Raw genomic sequence first — 15,361 nt, 5'->3', positions numbered from 1 at the left:
CTGGCTGTGACTAGCCTGGAAAACTGACTTCCTTTGTCCAGATGTACAGTAACTAGCTATTGATGCTTTGATGGATCTATCTCTCGATCCTTCTCATTCTACCCCCAACACACACTGCAAACCCATTCCCACCTCAGCTACTGAGGTGGAAAAGGGCCCTGGAGTTTCTGTCACCATGCATTTCCAAAATCACTGATGGAAACCTCTCATGTGAGAATCACACTTCACAATTCTCAAATTACTTTAACATTCTTAAACTCAATCTTATTCACAATTATCTCAGATTCATTTACCTAATGGGTATCTCTAAACCTCATTTGAGGCACAGAGAAATGAAGTGTGGTTTAGTAGAAAGAACATGGATTGTGAAGTTAGAAACCCATGGAGTTAGGTTCAGGTCCTTGCAAATCATTTAACCCCTTTGAGCTATGGGTTATTACTGGGTTTGGCTGAGATAATGCTCGAGGGTGTGGATATGATAAGCACTGTGTCTGATATAATCTAGGACTTAACAAATTTTACTTCTTATTCCTGTCAGTAAACTTTCTGAACGGCAGTTTCTTCCTATGTAAAACAAGGTTACATATGATAGTTCCTCTTTATCCATGGTTCTGCTGTCCATGGTTTCAACTATCCATGCAGGTTGGAGGCAAATGATCCTTCTTCTGATGTACTATCAAAGTCAACAGTCCCTAATGCTATCACGATGTCCCCTTTATTCATTTTATTTCACCTCATTACGTATTTTATCATCTCACATCATCACAAGAAGGGTGAGTACAAAATAACAAGATACTTAGAGACATGAAATTCATATAACTTTTATTACAGTTTAGTGTTAAAACTGTTCTATTAGCAGTGATTGTTAATTTCTTACTCTAACTTTACCATAGATACATATGTATAGGAAAGAGCATAATATATATACTGATAGGATTCAGTACCATCTGTGGTTTCCAGGCATCCATGGGGATCTTGGACTGTATTTCTCATTGATAAGGGGAGGGGGAACCTGTACTATAAACCCTGCAGGCAGTTTGGAACCTGGCATGTGGCATTGTAAAGGTTAACTTCCTTTCTTATTAGAATGGTGCCCTTCTAAACAACGTTATAAAAGGTGGTTAGTTTAATGTAATATCAAAAGGGCTGATACACAAAAGGTATATTCTAACTACTGACCACGGGTACGAGAAGGAATTCAGCTCTAAGGCAGGCTTCTGGGTTTCTCTACATCTGATACTACATGACCCCTATTGGTTTGAGTGAAGAAAAGCTATCTTTGGGAAAGAGAAGGAATCCTTTTATCTGATGAAAACTTTTCCTGAGGAAAATACTTGGGTGTGTCACAACCTGGACAGTGTGATAAAAAGAAGAACTGTAAAAGCACTTTCCAAATCTTGTGATTTACTGTCCTTACCCTTTAGTAGCAAAGAAAAAAATATACTGCTAGAAAATCCTCTTTCCTAACATGGCCATTATGCCCTGAAGTTTGGTTCAACTTGTGCTGAGACTGGATAAGGGGTAACATTAAGAACCTACTATAACCATTTTAAATATATAAAGACAAAGGAAATGCAATCCCTGTCTTCAACACGCTAGGGAAGCGGGAGTGCCAATCCTCTCTGCACTGTCAGACCATCCCTGAGGTGTGGAGTTTGCTCCGGCGTAACACGGTAAGCTGAAATGGGTCAAGAAGAGATCCAGGCTGATGCGGGGCTTAGAGAATACCCAATTTCAGATATAACTGAAGGAAAAAGGCCTGGAGGAACAAGAGGCATCTAAAAAAGGTTCCAGGTGAAACTAGAAACAAAGAGCCAAGAGACAGCACATATCAGCTCAGAAGTCAGTAGGAACATTTCTCATCATTAGCGCTATCACACATGGAAAATGTTCACCTCTGGGAGGTTATAATCTCCCTGTCTCCAGAAGAATTTGAGTAAGGGCTAGATGTGTGGTTATGGGGACGCTCTCAGGAAGAGTCCTAGAATAGGTGGAGAGTTGAATCTGATGACTTCTCAAGTTCCCTCTAACCCTGAGATTCTAGACTTCTATGACTTCTTACCTTTCTGACATCTTATATTTAATGTTAAGGCAAATAAATAAAACTTAACCAAAGCAACTTCTAGATAGAAGAGAACATGGCAACGAGCGACTCTGAAGCCTTCACATGTTAGGAAGAAAAGCTCATGTTGGATACAAGTTTCCCAAAATTCTGATTTTCACTTGAAAGTTTAAATTGATCATTTACAGCTTGAAGTGACCAGCTCACTTAATTTTGGAGAGTCTGCCAATAGCCAAGTCAGTTTTTCTTTTAATTATAGATGATGTTCCATGAAAAAGTGGCTACTTTTGCTTGCAATTCGATCCCACAAGTGCCTTTTCCTGAGAGCACCATCATACCTGGATATGTTAATGATGGAGAAACCGAACACAGAGAGTGCCAAAGCACACAAAGTTAAAGCTACGATTTGAACCTAGATCTTTTGGTCTCCAAAGTTCATGCTCTTTCCACTGTTTTACCTTGAAACTGATAAACAAGAGTGTATCCCCAAATAAAAGAAGGAACATAATGAACTAAACATGCCTACTTATAATAATGAAGGTCATCAGGGAATTGTGGGATTTCTAAGTTTCTCCAATAATCCTTAGGAGTCTTATTTGCCAAAAAAAAATTTATTATCAGATTTCTCCTCCCTCCGGCAACAATACAGTATATGGAATTGGAAATGGATTTATAAAATATAAGTAAGCCCAGCTTGTGTGTGTGTGTGTGTGTGTGTGTGTGTGTGACATAGAACATGAACAATGGGGGAAAAAGAAAGACCAGGAGGAAACCCATTTGGTTTATCAGTTTTCTGGACTGGGATCTTGTTTTCACTCACAGCAGTGTATCATTGGCTTGGCATCATCATTTAGAGGATGTGTTCTTTATTAGCTTTGCTCAACTTGGCTGGGTTCAGCTTTGTGCTGCCAGCTGGGCTGATGTCAAGGCTGAAACTCCACTCCTCTAAATTCAAGTTCACTTAATGCACCATGAGTTGCCTCTTGTTCTGATCTAGCTCAGTTAACACTTTCAGTTCTCCAGATCTAGCTCCTTCTCTCCTACAGCATGCAGAGAAGACCTCTACAACTATAAAGACATTTCACGTTTTCCAGGGGAGTTTTCAGACTGATAGATCTATAGACAGTGGGGGGAAAGAGAGGAAAATAAAATCATGCATGGTGGGACCACGCGCCCACTTTAAGAACCTTCTACTACTGACAAAGGAGTGACTGGCCTTAGCTTCCCAGGGAAATAGGTAAGAGGATTTGGGAGGAATTTCTGCAAGTGTAGGGCTATGTGTTCTCAGAAGATGACCTGTGAATGTGACTGGTGAAACCCAGGGCCCTCCGAGAGGCAGTGTGAAAGCACACTGTGGTGAACACTGGTCAGCCAGCCACACAGTCACAGGAGCCCATCCCGGCTTTCCTGAGCATAAGATGATGAATCCCAAAAGCTTGCAAACTCCTGCCTTCTTGCTGTATCACCCTCATCATCTTGTTTTTTCTTCACTCTGTTGAAGAGTCTGCCAAAATTTCCTTGCCTTCTTTCATATACATGGATGTTTATGTTTTTCCTACATAGTAAGTCATTATTGAGATTACAGCTGTAATATTTCCTCAAAAAGTGATCTGTATAATTAAGGGAGAAAATGTAACCACATAGTGTTTATATTACTGATTTCCAGTCTGGCTTTCCTAAAAACCACATACACTTGTTTAAACTAGGGGATTCTGCAAGCTGATCTGTATTGGTGCTGGCACACAGTAGGTGCTGCAATAAAAGCTTGCCAAAGAAAACTACATGGGTCTAAGAATTCTAAAGAAAACAGCAGGTGTTCAAACCTACGAACTGCTTAAGTCACTATTTCCAGGAGTGAGAGATTGCCAGTTGTTTCATTACATGTGCCAAAAAAGTGCTACTGCTCTTGGGCATCTATGGCTGGTGAGGGCAAGCGCACTGGGCAGAGCCAAAGAGGCAGCTTAAGGGAGCTGGAAGAGAGGTATGGGATAGGACTTTTCTGTCCCTTCGGCAGAGATAACTAGAATCAGTGGGAGAATCTAGATCGCTGCTTCATAATCTAATGCCTCACATCGCTGCCCCATTGTCCCATTTCCATCTGTGTACCGTAAGCGTACAATCAAGAGAAAGCCAGTTATGGGAGTACTGGTTCGCTACACAAGCCTCATCTCATAAATACACACATTTTTTTCTGACCAAAATAGAGCATTTGAACACTTCTTGCACAGTCTTCTTGAGATGTACAGGCATCTCATTCAGATAGAACCTATAGTAGGCATCTACCATGTGCTATTTGGTGCTCTGCATTTACACACCCATTTTCTCCTTTCAGTTACTCACTCAACCTGGGAGGCAGGCACCTGTCTCCAACCTCCACCGAGCCTGCACTACTAAAAGGGGGCTGCTCTGCAACTGGTGGCCACATGGATGAATAAAGGCTGGGGTTTCTAGATGTGAGTAGAGTACAAGGCCAAATCTGGGATGATGACAGAGACTGTGTGTGTGCGTGCGCGTGTGGAGGAGGGAGGAAATGGTATATTAAATAAAGGCAAGGCCTGGAACTAGTATGTCTGAGACAGGGAAAAAGGAAAAGAGCCAAACAACCAAGTAGCTGTCCTCATTAAGGGCGCCAAAAAATGTGTCTCGCTTATTGATCAACGTGCCCACACCTTCCCTGACATGGCTAGTGAAGGCACCTTCTCAGAGACAAGCAGGGTGTGCTGGTTGCCAGAAGTTTCCTATGGAGGGGACACTCTCCTGCTTGCTGTGGCTTCGGCGCAAAAGAAGCTGGGTAGAAGGGCAGTGGAGAGCTGCACAAAATGTTTCCGGAGAGGAGTGCCCTTTGCCATTCTGTCTTTTTTGGTCATAAGGTTTCCAAAATCTGGGGCGCCTGGGTGGCTCAGTCGGTTAAGCATCCGACTTTGGCTCAGGTCATGATCTCACAGTTTGTGGGTTCGAGCCCCATGTAGGGCTCTGAGCTGACAGCTAGCTCAGAGCCTAGGGCCTGCTTCAGATTCTGTGTCTCCCGCTCTCTCTGACCCTCCCCTGCTCACGCTGTCTCTCTCTCAAAAATAAATTAAAAAAACATAAAAAAATTTTTAAAAATTAAAAAAAAAAAGGTTTCCAAAATTTAAAAATCTATTAGTTTAAATAGATTTTACTCTGCTGTGAAAATGGGAGTAGCACACTCACTTTGGTAATTAAGGGAGTAGTGGTTTTAGACGCTGATGAATGGAAATGGAATCAGAAAACTCAGCGTGATCTACTTCACTCAGCAAATTATTATTGGATAACTACCATGTCCCGAGTGCTGGGATGTAAAGATGATGCTAATAACTTAGTTCCATTTAACGAGGAGTCAGGGCAGTAACAAATCCTAACTTCCAAGACAAAACAAAAAGGAGATTAGCTTTCTTGTTAATGCTTATACTGAAAAACTAGCAAATTTTCCATGTTGTAGGGGTCATTGTTAAACAAAATACTTGCAACAGGCGTTCAAACTCTAAGAACTCGCATTTTGGGTTCTTTACCCAAAGGATATGTGCCCCCAATCTTTTTATCCTTTTCACCACAACGTCGCTGCCTCAATTCTTTGACTGGCATATTATAACAGCTTGTTAGTGGGGATGTCTGCCTCCAGCTTCTGGAAGCCACCCATCCTTTCACTGCTACCAGAATGGTCTTCTAAAACACAAATCGGACCTGTGACTCTACAGAGTCCATTGAATGGCTCTCACTGCTTTTAGGGCGAAGACACTGATCTTTAAAAAGTCTTTCCCATGCTTCTTCCCCAGCCTTTCCTCTTTCCATTCCTCTCTTTACACACTGCAGTCTAGCTGTCTAAACATCTTTTAGTTCCTCAACATACACACATATATATATTTTAATCTTGGACCTCTACTTCTCCGTTCCCACCACTAGCTAGAATTTTTCCTGCTACCTCCTCATTCTTCCAGTTTCAGTCTGATGTCACTTCCCATGGAAGCGTCCTCTGACCTCCATCTTCCAGTCGTCTAAACTAGGTAGGGGCCCTTCCGTACTTTATCACTTCGAAGCTGGAATTCTCTGTTTATCTATATGTTCCCCAAACTGTAAACTCTAAAGGTAGATGCTCCCTCAGTGAAGCCAATGACTAGCACTCAGCTGTGGTTTGGTGCTTACAACTTGAATGAATGGATGGCTGGCTGAAGAAAATCAGCCCGTCAGTTGACTAACATCTGGGATCCACGGTTTAGCCTGCCCTGTGTCATTCTTGCCTCTACTCTGGCTTTCCACTGCACAGTTTAGGGTTACAATTTCACCCATCCTTTTTCCGAGCCAGAATCCCAAAGTGACTATGGTAAAGTCTCCTAGGTAGTTTTATAAGAGGAAGAGGCCATCCATAAAGTATGGGAAATAGTTTTTAAACATTTCACAGAAACAATGGGAAGAATGAATCTGAAAATTTTGTTTTTATAAGCATCAAATTCTTACTCTCTAGACCAGAATAATACCACTGGCCCTCAACCACAGCACTGAGTCAGATTTTGAAGCGCTCTCTTTGTATGATGCTACAGGTAGAAAGCGTGGAATGAAAAGGTAAGGGAGGCCCAGGTGACCTTTTACTCTGACAGGTGTGCTCAAGGGCAGAGCCTCACCTCCACCCCACATTTGTATCGTATAGCGAGAGCAGCCAGACCCAGTTTACACTCTATGAAGTCACAAGAAACTGGAGTATAGTTCAGACAGCAACACATTAATTTATAATAAAAATGTAAATACGCAGTTGCTTGCATCTCACGTTCTCTACCTATTGTAAAGCTGCACAAGAAGCTAAGCTGTAATCTAAAAGGGGCTCGTCCAGATTGAAATCAGTGTGTGTGGGGGATAGTTAGGTGGATGTTAGGATGGTGAGAAGCCTAGTTAAGCCTCATAGTCATGCCAAATGGACTCGAACTCTGGTTTGTTTAAATTTAAAAAGTAAAACTTGCCTGTTTCAGTTTTATGTTAGGCCACATATAAAAAAGTGATGTGCTTAAACACAAAAACAACTCTTGCCTTTTATAACCAAGTACCCTGGATTAGCTGCAAGCTTTGTACTTGCTGCTTATGAGAGTTGGCTGGGCCCCAGGAGCTGAAGAGCTAAAAAAAGATACTACTTCTTAGCAAAGGAGAAAACAGCCGGCATGCAGGAGTCCTTGACAGAGGCAGAGCCCAGGCGGGTGGAGGGCAGAGCAAGGTGGTAGGTGAGCTGGACCTGGAATCAAGCAGGAGACTGTCACAGAGGTCTCTTACTACCCATCCCCAAGAGCAGAGACGGACAGTATCACAAGGGTGGGAGGGCCGTCGAAGGTCACCTTGTTCAACCTCTCACATTCGGAATCACTTGCTCAAAGACATAAGTTCGTGGGGCGCCTGGGTGGCTCAGTTGGTTAAGCCTCCTACTTCAGCTCAGGTCATGATCTCATGTTTGTGGGTTCAAGCCCCGCGTCAGGCTCTGTGCTGACAGCTCAGAGCCTGGAGCCTGCTTCTGATTCTGTGCCTCCCTCTCTCTCTGCCTCTCCCCGCTCATGCTCTGAATCTCTCTGTCTCAAAAATAAATAAAACATTTAAAAAAATTTAAAAACCCCCCAAAAAACCCCCAAAAAACAAAGACATAAGTTTGTGACCCAGCTGGGGGTAGATCCTAGTTCAAAGCTCCGACATTACACAACACTGCTTCTTTCCTATTTTGTATCAGGATCAGGAAGCTAAAATCCAGGGTCTCAAATGAAGCTTTGAAGAAAGCCTGAAGGAGAATGGGGAGAGTACCAGGGGACGTGTGTGAAGGCAATATGGCACTAAATGGCCTTGACAGCTGGTCCTACTGGAAGATCTCCATGGCTTCTCCCTCTAGACTCAAATATGAACTGAACTAAGTCACTTAATCCTCTGAACTTTATTTTTCTCATAAATAAGATATATCTGAAAATAATTATGCCTAGTACAGAGGTACCAGGAATATAAAGTGAAATAACGCAGGTAAAAGAACATTGAATACAATTGGCATTTTTTTCCCTCCTACTTACTGAGAGCAAGAAACCATCTCATATTACTTTGAATTTTTTACCGTTTGTACACTAATGGCCAGAAGGTAGGAAGGGAGGAGGAGACCATATGATTAGAAAGAGAACAGGCTTAAACAGAGAGAACATCTTGTTTTGAGAAATGAATTGAGTAACCACATTTTTTCCACGTTGGGTCACTTGTGCCCTAGCCAGGACACCGAGGTGGCTGAGGTTCTGCTGTTACTGAACAGCCATACTGCAGAACCTACGGAGGGGGCCGGGACGGGGGAGGGCAAGGGAAGTGTTGGAGGACCCCTGGCTGCTGAACGATGGCCAAAGGACCCAGTCTACAAATGCCAACCGAAAGAAGGTCTCTCTCCACCTTCTGAGCCTGGTGCTCTGGTCAACTGCTGTTCAAAATCGGAGCTATCCACAGACACACACGGAGGAGCAGGAAAACAGTCAGCAAACGCCTCAGGAAGCACTGACCACATAGTGAGTCATCTCTCTTATCAGCACGGTGCAGAGTCAAAAAAGGAATGCCTGCCCAACGACTCCAGGGCACAGAGACTCCCTGGTCTTCTGGCTCTTGAGAAATGCTGAGAGATCTACCAGTAAGAATAACACATCAACCCACTCACGCAACATAGCCTGGAGCACAGGTTTCTCCTGTTTGTCTCAAGTAAACAGAAATGGCTCTGCTACTACCTCCACCGCACTTCTCTTCTCACTGCTCCACAGAAGATACTGCCGCACGGGCTTGCGGGGGCAGGGGTGGTGATGGACAGCAATGGATTTCTCATAGTAGTGTCAGGCCCTTGTTTCTTGAAGCACATAGAGGAACAGCACTTTCCTGAGGCAAAGTGTGTCTTACCGCTGCCCTGTCCCCATCTCACGTTCTCCCTACCTCAGTGCCACCAACCTAATCCCAGCAACCCTCACCTCTTCCTTGCCCACAGTTAGCATTGTGCAACCCATTCCCCATAAGCAGTCCAAGGGATTTTTAAATTTATTTTTATTTATTTATTTATATATAGTTTATTGTCAAGTTGGTTTCCATATAACACCCAGTGCTCTTCTCCACAAGTGCCCCTCTCCATGACCATCACCCCACTTTCCCTTTCCCCCTTCAGCCCTCAGTTTGTTCTCAGTATTCAACAGTCTCTCATGATTTGCCTCCTTCCCTCTCCCTAACTCTTTTCCCCCCTTCCCCTCCCATTGGTCCTCTGTTAGGTTTCTCCTGTTAGAACTATGAGTGAAAAAACATGGTATCTGTTCTTCTCTGCCTGACTTACTTTGTTTAGCATGACACTCTCGAGTTCCATCCATGTTGCTACAAATGGCCAGATTTCCTTCTTTCTCATTGCCATGTATGATTCTATTGTATATATAAACCACATCTTCTTGATCCATTGATCAGTTGATGGATATTTAGGCTCTTTCCATGATTTGGTTATTGTAGAAAGTGCCACTATGAACATTGGGGTACATGTGCCCCTGTGCATCAGCACTTCTGTAACGGAGGGATTTTTTTAAATAAAAGCTTTATTGATATATACTTCATACACCGTAAAATTCACCCCTGTTAAGGGTACAATTCAGTGTTTTTAGAAGATACACAGATGTGCGAACATCTTCCCTATCTAACTGTAGAGAATATTTACCACATTCATCAAAGTCACTTCCCATTTCCCCCTCCCCCACACCACTGGTAACCGCTAATTTACTTTTGTCTCTGTGTTTTCGCCTTTTCTGAACATCCCATACAAATGCAATTATGCCATGTGTGGGCTTTTGTGATTGGCTTTTTCCCCTTATAAGGTATAGCTGTGGTGTAGTCTATTTCAGAACTCATTCCTTTTTATTGCCAAACAAGATTTTATACGAATAGTTTTTTATTTATCTGTTCATCACATGATGAACACTTGGGCTATTTCTGCTTTTTGGCTACTATGAATAATGCTACCATGAACATACATGATACGTTTTTCTATGGACATGTTTTCTATTCTTTAGGGTGCATGCCCATGAGTATAATTGCTAGGTCCTGAGAAACTACATATTTAATACTTTGAGTAACTTCCAAACTGCTTCCAAAGTGGCTGCACCATTTTACAATTTCACTAGCCATGTATCCAATTCCTCCACATTCTCACCAACACTTGTTATTACCTTTTGATTGTATCATACCCACAGGTATGAACTGGAATCTCCTTGTGACTTTGATTAGCATTTCCCTAATGGCTAATGACATGGAGTATCTTTTCAAGTCAGCATTGGCCTTTGATATTATCTCTTCTGCAGAAATGTTTATTCGAACCCTTTTCCCATTTTTTAATTGGGTTGTCTTTTTGACTGTTGAGTTGAATTCTGGATACAAGTGGATACTTGTTAAAAGTAAAGCACATCTTGTCACTCCCCTACATGGTGCTCCCCAACAATTCCCCACATGTTTACAATAAAACCCAAATTCTCACTCTCTCTGGGTCCTACAGGGTTTTGCCACTTTGCTCCTCACACAGCGCACCAGAGTAGGCGCGTCTTCCCTTTGCCCCTGAAACAAACGCCTCACTCACATCTCAGCCTCATGAATATGCATGTCCCGTCCTTACTTGGAATTGTCCTTCTGATTATTCAATTCAAATACCACCCTTTTAGACAAATTTTCCTGAAAAGAAACTGTATCTAAAGAATCTCCACCCAGGGCGCCTGGGTGGTTCAGTGGGCTAAGCATCTGACTATGGCTCAGGTCATGATCTTGGTTCATGGGTTCAAGCCCTGTGTCAGGCTCTGTGCTTACAGCTCACAGCCTGGAGCCTGTTTCATAGTCTGTCTCCCCTGGCCCTCCCCCACTTGTGCATGCTCGCTCTCTCTTGCTCTCTCTAAGTGAATAAACACTAAAAAAAGTAATCTCCCTCTGCCGAGAGGAACAAGAAAACTTTGGAGCATGATGGGTAGGTTCATTACCTTGATCATGGGTCATGGTTTCATGGATATGCACACATATGTTAGAACTTTCCAACCCCCTTCTCAGTCACTCCTTTGCTGCCACTATTTCATCATACTTTATTTCTGAGGAGAAATTGTGGATCTGAAATCACCTTTCTTATTTCGTGACTCAATGTTTATCCGTGATCGCACCCCATTAGAATAGAAGTTCTAGGAGGGCAGAAATGGTTTTTCATCTTTGTAACTGCTGTATCTTCAGCTTGGCTCACAGTTAAGTGCTCAGTAAATACCAGGCTAACTGAATGAATGAAACTGACAGAGGTTTAGAAAAGAGACTGACAGATAATAAAAAGGGTGACTTTCTATGCCCTCAGATTAACTAGTACTTTTAGACTTAAGGGATGAGATTCTTAGTCTTTCTTTTACTTAGAGCAGCTATCTCAAATTCTATTCTGGATGACGTCCAACATCATCATCATTAGAAATATAATTTACTGTTCAATTACTCCATGGTACTATTCTAGTATTTTATATATATTCTTCCATTGGTAGTGGTTATCTTTATAATAATAGCATTATACTACTGATAATGTGGCATATAATGACATATATTTAGTAATCATAATAGACATAGTATGTGATAACTATGATAATAGTGCAGTAATATAATAAAAACATTTGTTTAGCGCTTGCTGTTTGCCAGATATTATGTAAGCATTTTACGCACGTCATCTCATTTATTCCTCACAACAGCTCTATGAAGCAGGTGTTCTTTTGCAGACAGAGAATTTGAGGTCGAGAGAGCCGCACTAACTGCCCAAAGCCACACGGCTGGCAAAAAAAGACAGAGCTGGAACTCAAACCTAAGTCTATTGTGCTTCAAAGCTCATGCTTTTCCCATTGTTCTACCATGCTTTTCGGGAATCCTGATGACACAATCCTACTCCAGCTTGTACACAAAGCCCCTGGGATCCAAGACAGAGGTGCACCTTGAGACAATCAATACTCCTCAAACTCTGCAAGAGGTTAGGAACCAAAGTGCCAGGCAGGAGAAGCCAGTAGCCCGAGAATAAACCAGGGTATTCAGAGCAAGGAACTTTTACTTTATCCCAAACTCCATATCTAGCTTCCTTCGACGCTGAATTCTTACTGTTTCTGACTGCTCTCGGGCAGACCTCGGTGTCACACTAAGTGGCCTCTTTGTGAGGTTTATGGGAGCTGCACGGACCGCGGGAGAACCCAGGGAATCTCCCTTACCAACCTGGGTCCTGACTGCAAGAGCTCAGGGGTGAGCCTTTACCTTTAGTGCCAGGCGGCTGTAGGTTGTCTCCAGTCAGGGAGCACCAGCCCACAGGGAAGATGTCCCGGGAGTCGAAGCGGCACCAGTAGTCAAAGGCCCCTCGCCACCCATCAAAAGTGACAAGCACCTCTGAGCCCCGCACCTCCCCAATAGTGGCTGGGCAAATGAAATGAGGGTTCTTCCTGTCCACAGCTTCTAGCTTCATTCCCATTTTGAAGAAGTTGTGGGAAGGCGAGGGTGGTTCCTAGGTGAGAAACAGAAACATACAGACCTAGATGCAGACATGGAGGCCGTGTGCCCCAAGAGACCGTTGCCAAGTTTAGACGGAGAAAAAGTCACCGGCTGCTATGCAAGATTTACAATGAGAGTTTAGTCTTTCTTTAAAATGAATGTCAGAGTATACCAAAGTATTACTTTTTAAGTCCTAACATTTTACCATTTTGATTCAGGTTTTTTTTTTAAAGAAATAAAAGGTAACATTTTTGAAGCTGGATCCCTTTTGTGCCTGTGCCTCATGCACATTTTCATACTTTACTATACCAACCATTTGCATACTTTAAAATTGTATATAAATGGTATTATACTGTACATATTCTACACTGTTTGGTGTGGTTAACTTTATATTTTTGAAATTTACCTATGTTGGTAAATTTAGCTCCAATATATTTCAAGTGCTTACAGTTCATATTCCACTGTATGTGTCTATCACACCATAGTCATTCTCTTGTGATGGACATTTGAGATCATTTCTAGTTGTTCACTGTTTCAAGAGTTTCAAAAACCATTTGTGCACTAGTTCGTCGGCACACACGTGGGAGGGTTACTCCAGAGTACGTAAGTAGGAGTAGAATTGCTGGATTATAGGACAGATACACGCATCCTATGCTTGATTAAATATTGCCAAACTGCCTTCCTCAGTGGTCATGACATTGTTCACTCTCTCCAACAGTGTGGATTTGCAGTGTAATTGCAAAGATAAAGTTCCCAAAAAGTGTTATACACTCTGCTCTTTCTCTGGTCTTACACTCTGGTCCTGTGCCACTAACAGGGTCTTACTAATGTGGTCTTATTAAATCGGTATCTGGTAGAAAAAGTCCCCTCCTTTGTCATTTTTTAGTACAGTTTTGGTGATGCTTTCTCCTTGATCTTTCATTATGAATTTCATATGATCTTTCATATGAAAGCTGATGCCATAGAACCAGTTTTTCAAGTCCAGAGAAAACCCCTATTTGGATTTTGAGTGAAATTTCAATGAATTTATATATTAATTTAGGAAGAAATTTAGCTTTCTCATCCATGAACACAGTATTTTCCACTTAAGTATTCTTTAGTGTAGATTTTTTTTTAATATGGATTTTTAAATTTTCTCTATAAATATCTCATGTTTTTTACTAATATTTTCTAGGCATATTATAATATTATTGCTATCATATGTGCTATCTTTAAAAATTTTTATTTTCAAGCCACATGTTGCTGTTTAATAGAAATGTGACTTAAAAAAATTTTTTTTTAATGTTTATTTTTGAGAGAGAGACACACACAGAGAGACAGAGTGTGAGTGGGGTAGGAACAGAGAGAGGGAGACACAGAATCTGAAGCAGGCTCCAGGCTCCAAGATGTCAGCATAGAGCCCGAAGCAGGGCTCAAATCCACAGACTATAAGATCATAACCTGAGCCGAAGTTGGATGCCAACTGCATCATCCAGGCGCCCCTGCAACTGACTTTTAGAAATTGATCAGCTTGGGGCCCCTGGGTGGCTCAGCTGGTGAAGGGTCTGACTCTTGATTTTGGCTCAGGTCAAGATCTTACTGTTTGTGAGATCAAGGCCTGCATCATGTTCTGCAATGAGAGCACAGGGCCGGCTTGGGATTCTCTCTCTCCTTCTCTTTCTGGCCCTCACTAGCTCACTCATGGCACACACACACGCACTCTCGCTCTCAAAATAAATAAACTTAAAAATACCCCAACTTATCAGCTGATTTAATACTGAGTAGCTTATGCTGACTGATACACCAATTTCCTTGTCTGATTTATCAATTACTGAATGACATGTACTGAAATATCCCTTAACAACTGTGGATTTTCCAATTTGTCTAAACTCTGTCAAATTTTGCTTTCACATCTGAGGCACTGTTTTTCAGGAGCATGTACTTTTTTATCATTAGATCGTTGCCTCTTTAATTAAGTCTTCCAGCAACACACTCTCCTTTGCTGCAGGTCAGTATAGTCAGCGTTGGCTTTTCTGACAAAGATTTGCTTGGTGTATCTTTCCTTTTCCTTTCAACATTTTGGGTATAGTTTAGCAGGGCCTCTCATACATAGCATATAGCTAGATTTAAAAATAATCTAATGTATGTCTGACTGATGAGTTTAATCTCCTTTTTTGTGATAACTGATATATTTAAATTTATTATGATTATCATATTGCCTACATTTCTATGTTACTTGATCTTTCTGGGTTCCATTTCCTCCTTTACAATAAATGGAATTTTCTTTCCTTTCTACCTCCTCCATTGATTCAGATGTTAACCATTCTATTTATAATCTTTGAGTGGCTTGCCTTGAGCCTGTAACTGCATAGTGGACATAATGAAGCCAAAACTCATTTTTATGTACAGTCCCAAACAAGATAAGGACCTTAGACTATTTTACCTACTCCTGAGTTAATAATAATTTAGTTCGTTGTTACTATACTTAGTTTAGACAGTTACAGGCAATGCTGGACTAGTTTTACCCACATATCAAGCACTCTTTCCTCACCACTAATCCTTCCATTCTCATTTTCTGGGTTCAGTTATCTTCTTCCTGAAATAGATTTGTCAGCTGTTCTTTCAGTGGCTATGTTAGTATCTACGTGTACTAGTTTGTTTGGAAATGTCTTGATTCTATACTTATTCTGAAATAATAGCACGGCTAGTTATAAAATTCTAGGTGGAGAACAATTTTATTCTCAGTACTGGGAAGATACTGTCCTATTATCTTTGGGCTTGTACAGCTGCTGTCCAGAAATGTGCTGCCAGGCT

At 41.8% G+C, this 15,361-nt stretch overlaps 1 protein-coding gene across 9 annotated transcripts in view; it reads right to left on the bottom strand.

Annotated features, from left to right (window-relative positions):
- SCMH1 (Scm polycomb group protein homolog 1) overlaps positions 1-15,361 on the bottom strand; it is a 158,768-nt gene that overhangs the window by 65,632 nt on the left and 77,775 nt on the right. For all 9 annotated transcript variants that reach the window (XM_029949393.1, XM_029949391.1, XM_029949392.1 and 6 more), the window contains one exon: positions 12,338-12,581. In XM_029949393.1, the coding sequence (XP_029805253.1) occupies positions 12,338-12,581 (244 nt within the window). The remainder of the gene's footprint in view (positions 1-12,337; positions 12,582-15,361) is intronic.

The sequence above is a fragment of the Suricata suricatta genome, chromosome 8 (assembly GCF_006229205.1).
Source record: "Suricata suricatta isolate VVHF042 chromosome 8, meerkat_22Aug2017_6uvM2_HiC, whole genome shotgun sequence".
Classification (NCBI taxonomy): domain Eukaryota; kingdom Metazoa; phylum Chordata; class Mammalia; order Carnivora; family Herpestidae; genus Suricata; species Suricata suricatta.
Note: the sequence above shows the minus strand (reverse complement) of the source record. Positions and strands in the feature narration are given on the sequence as shown.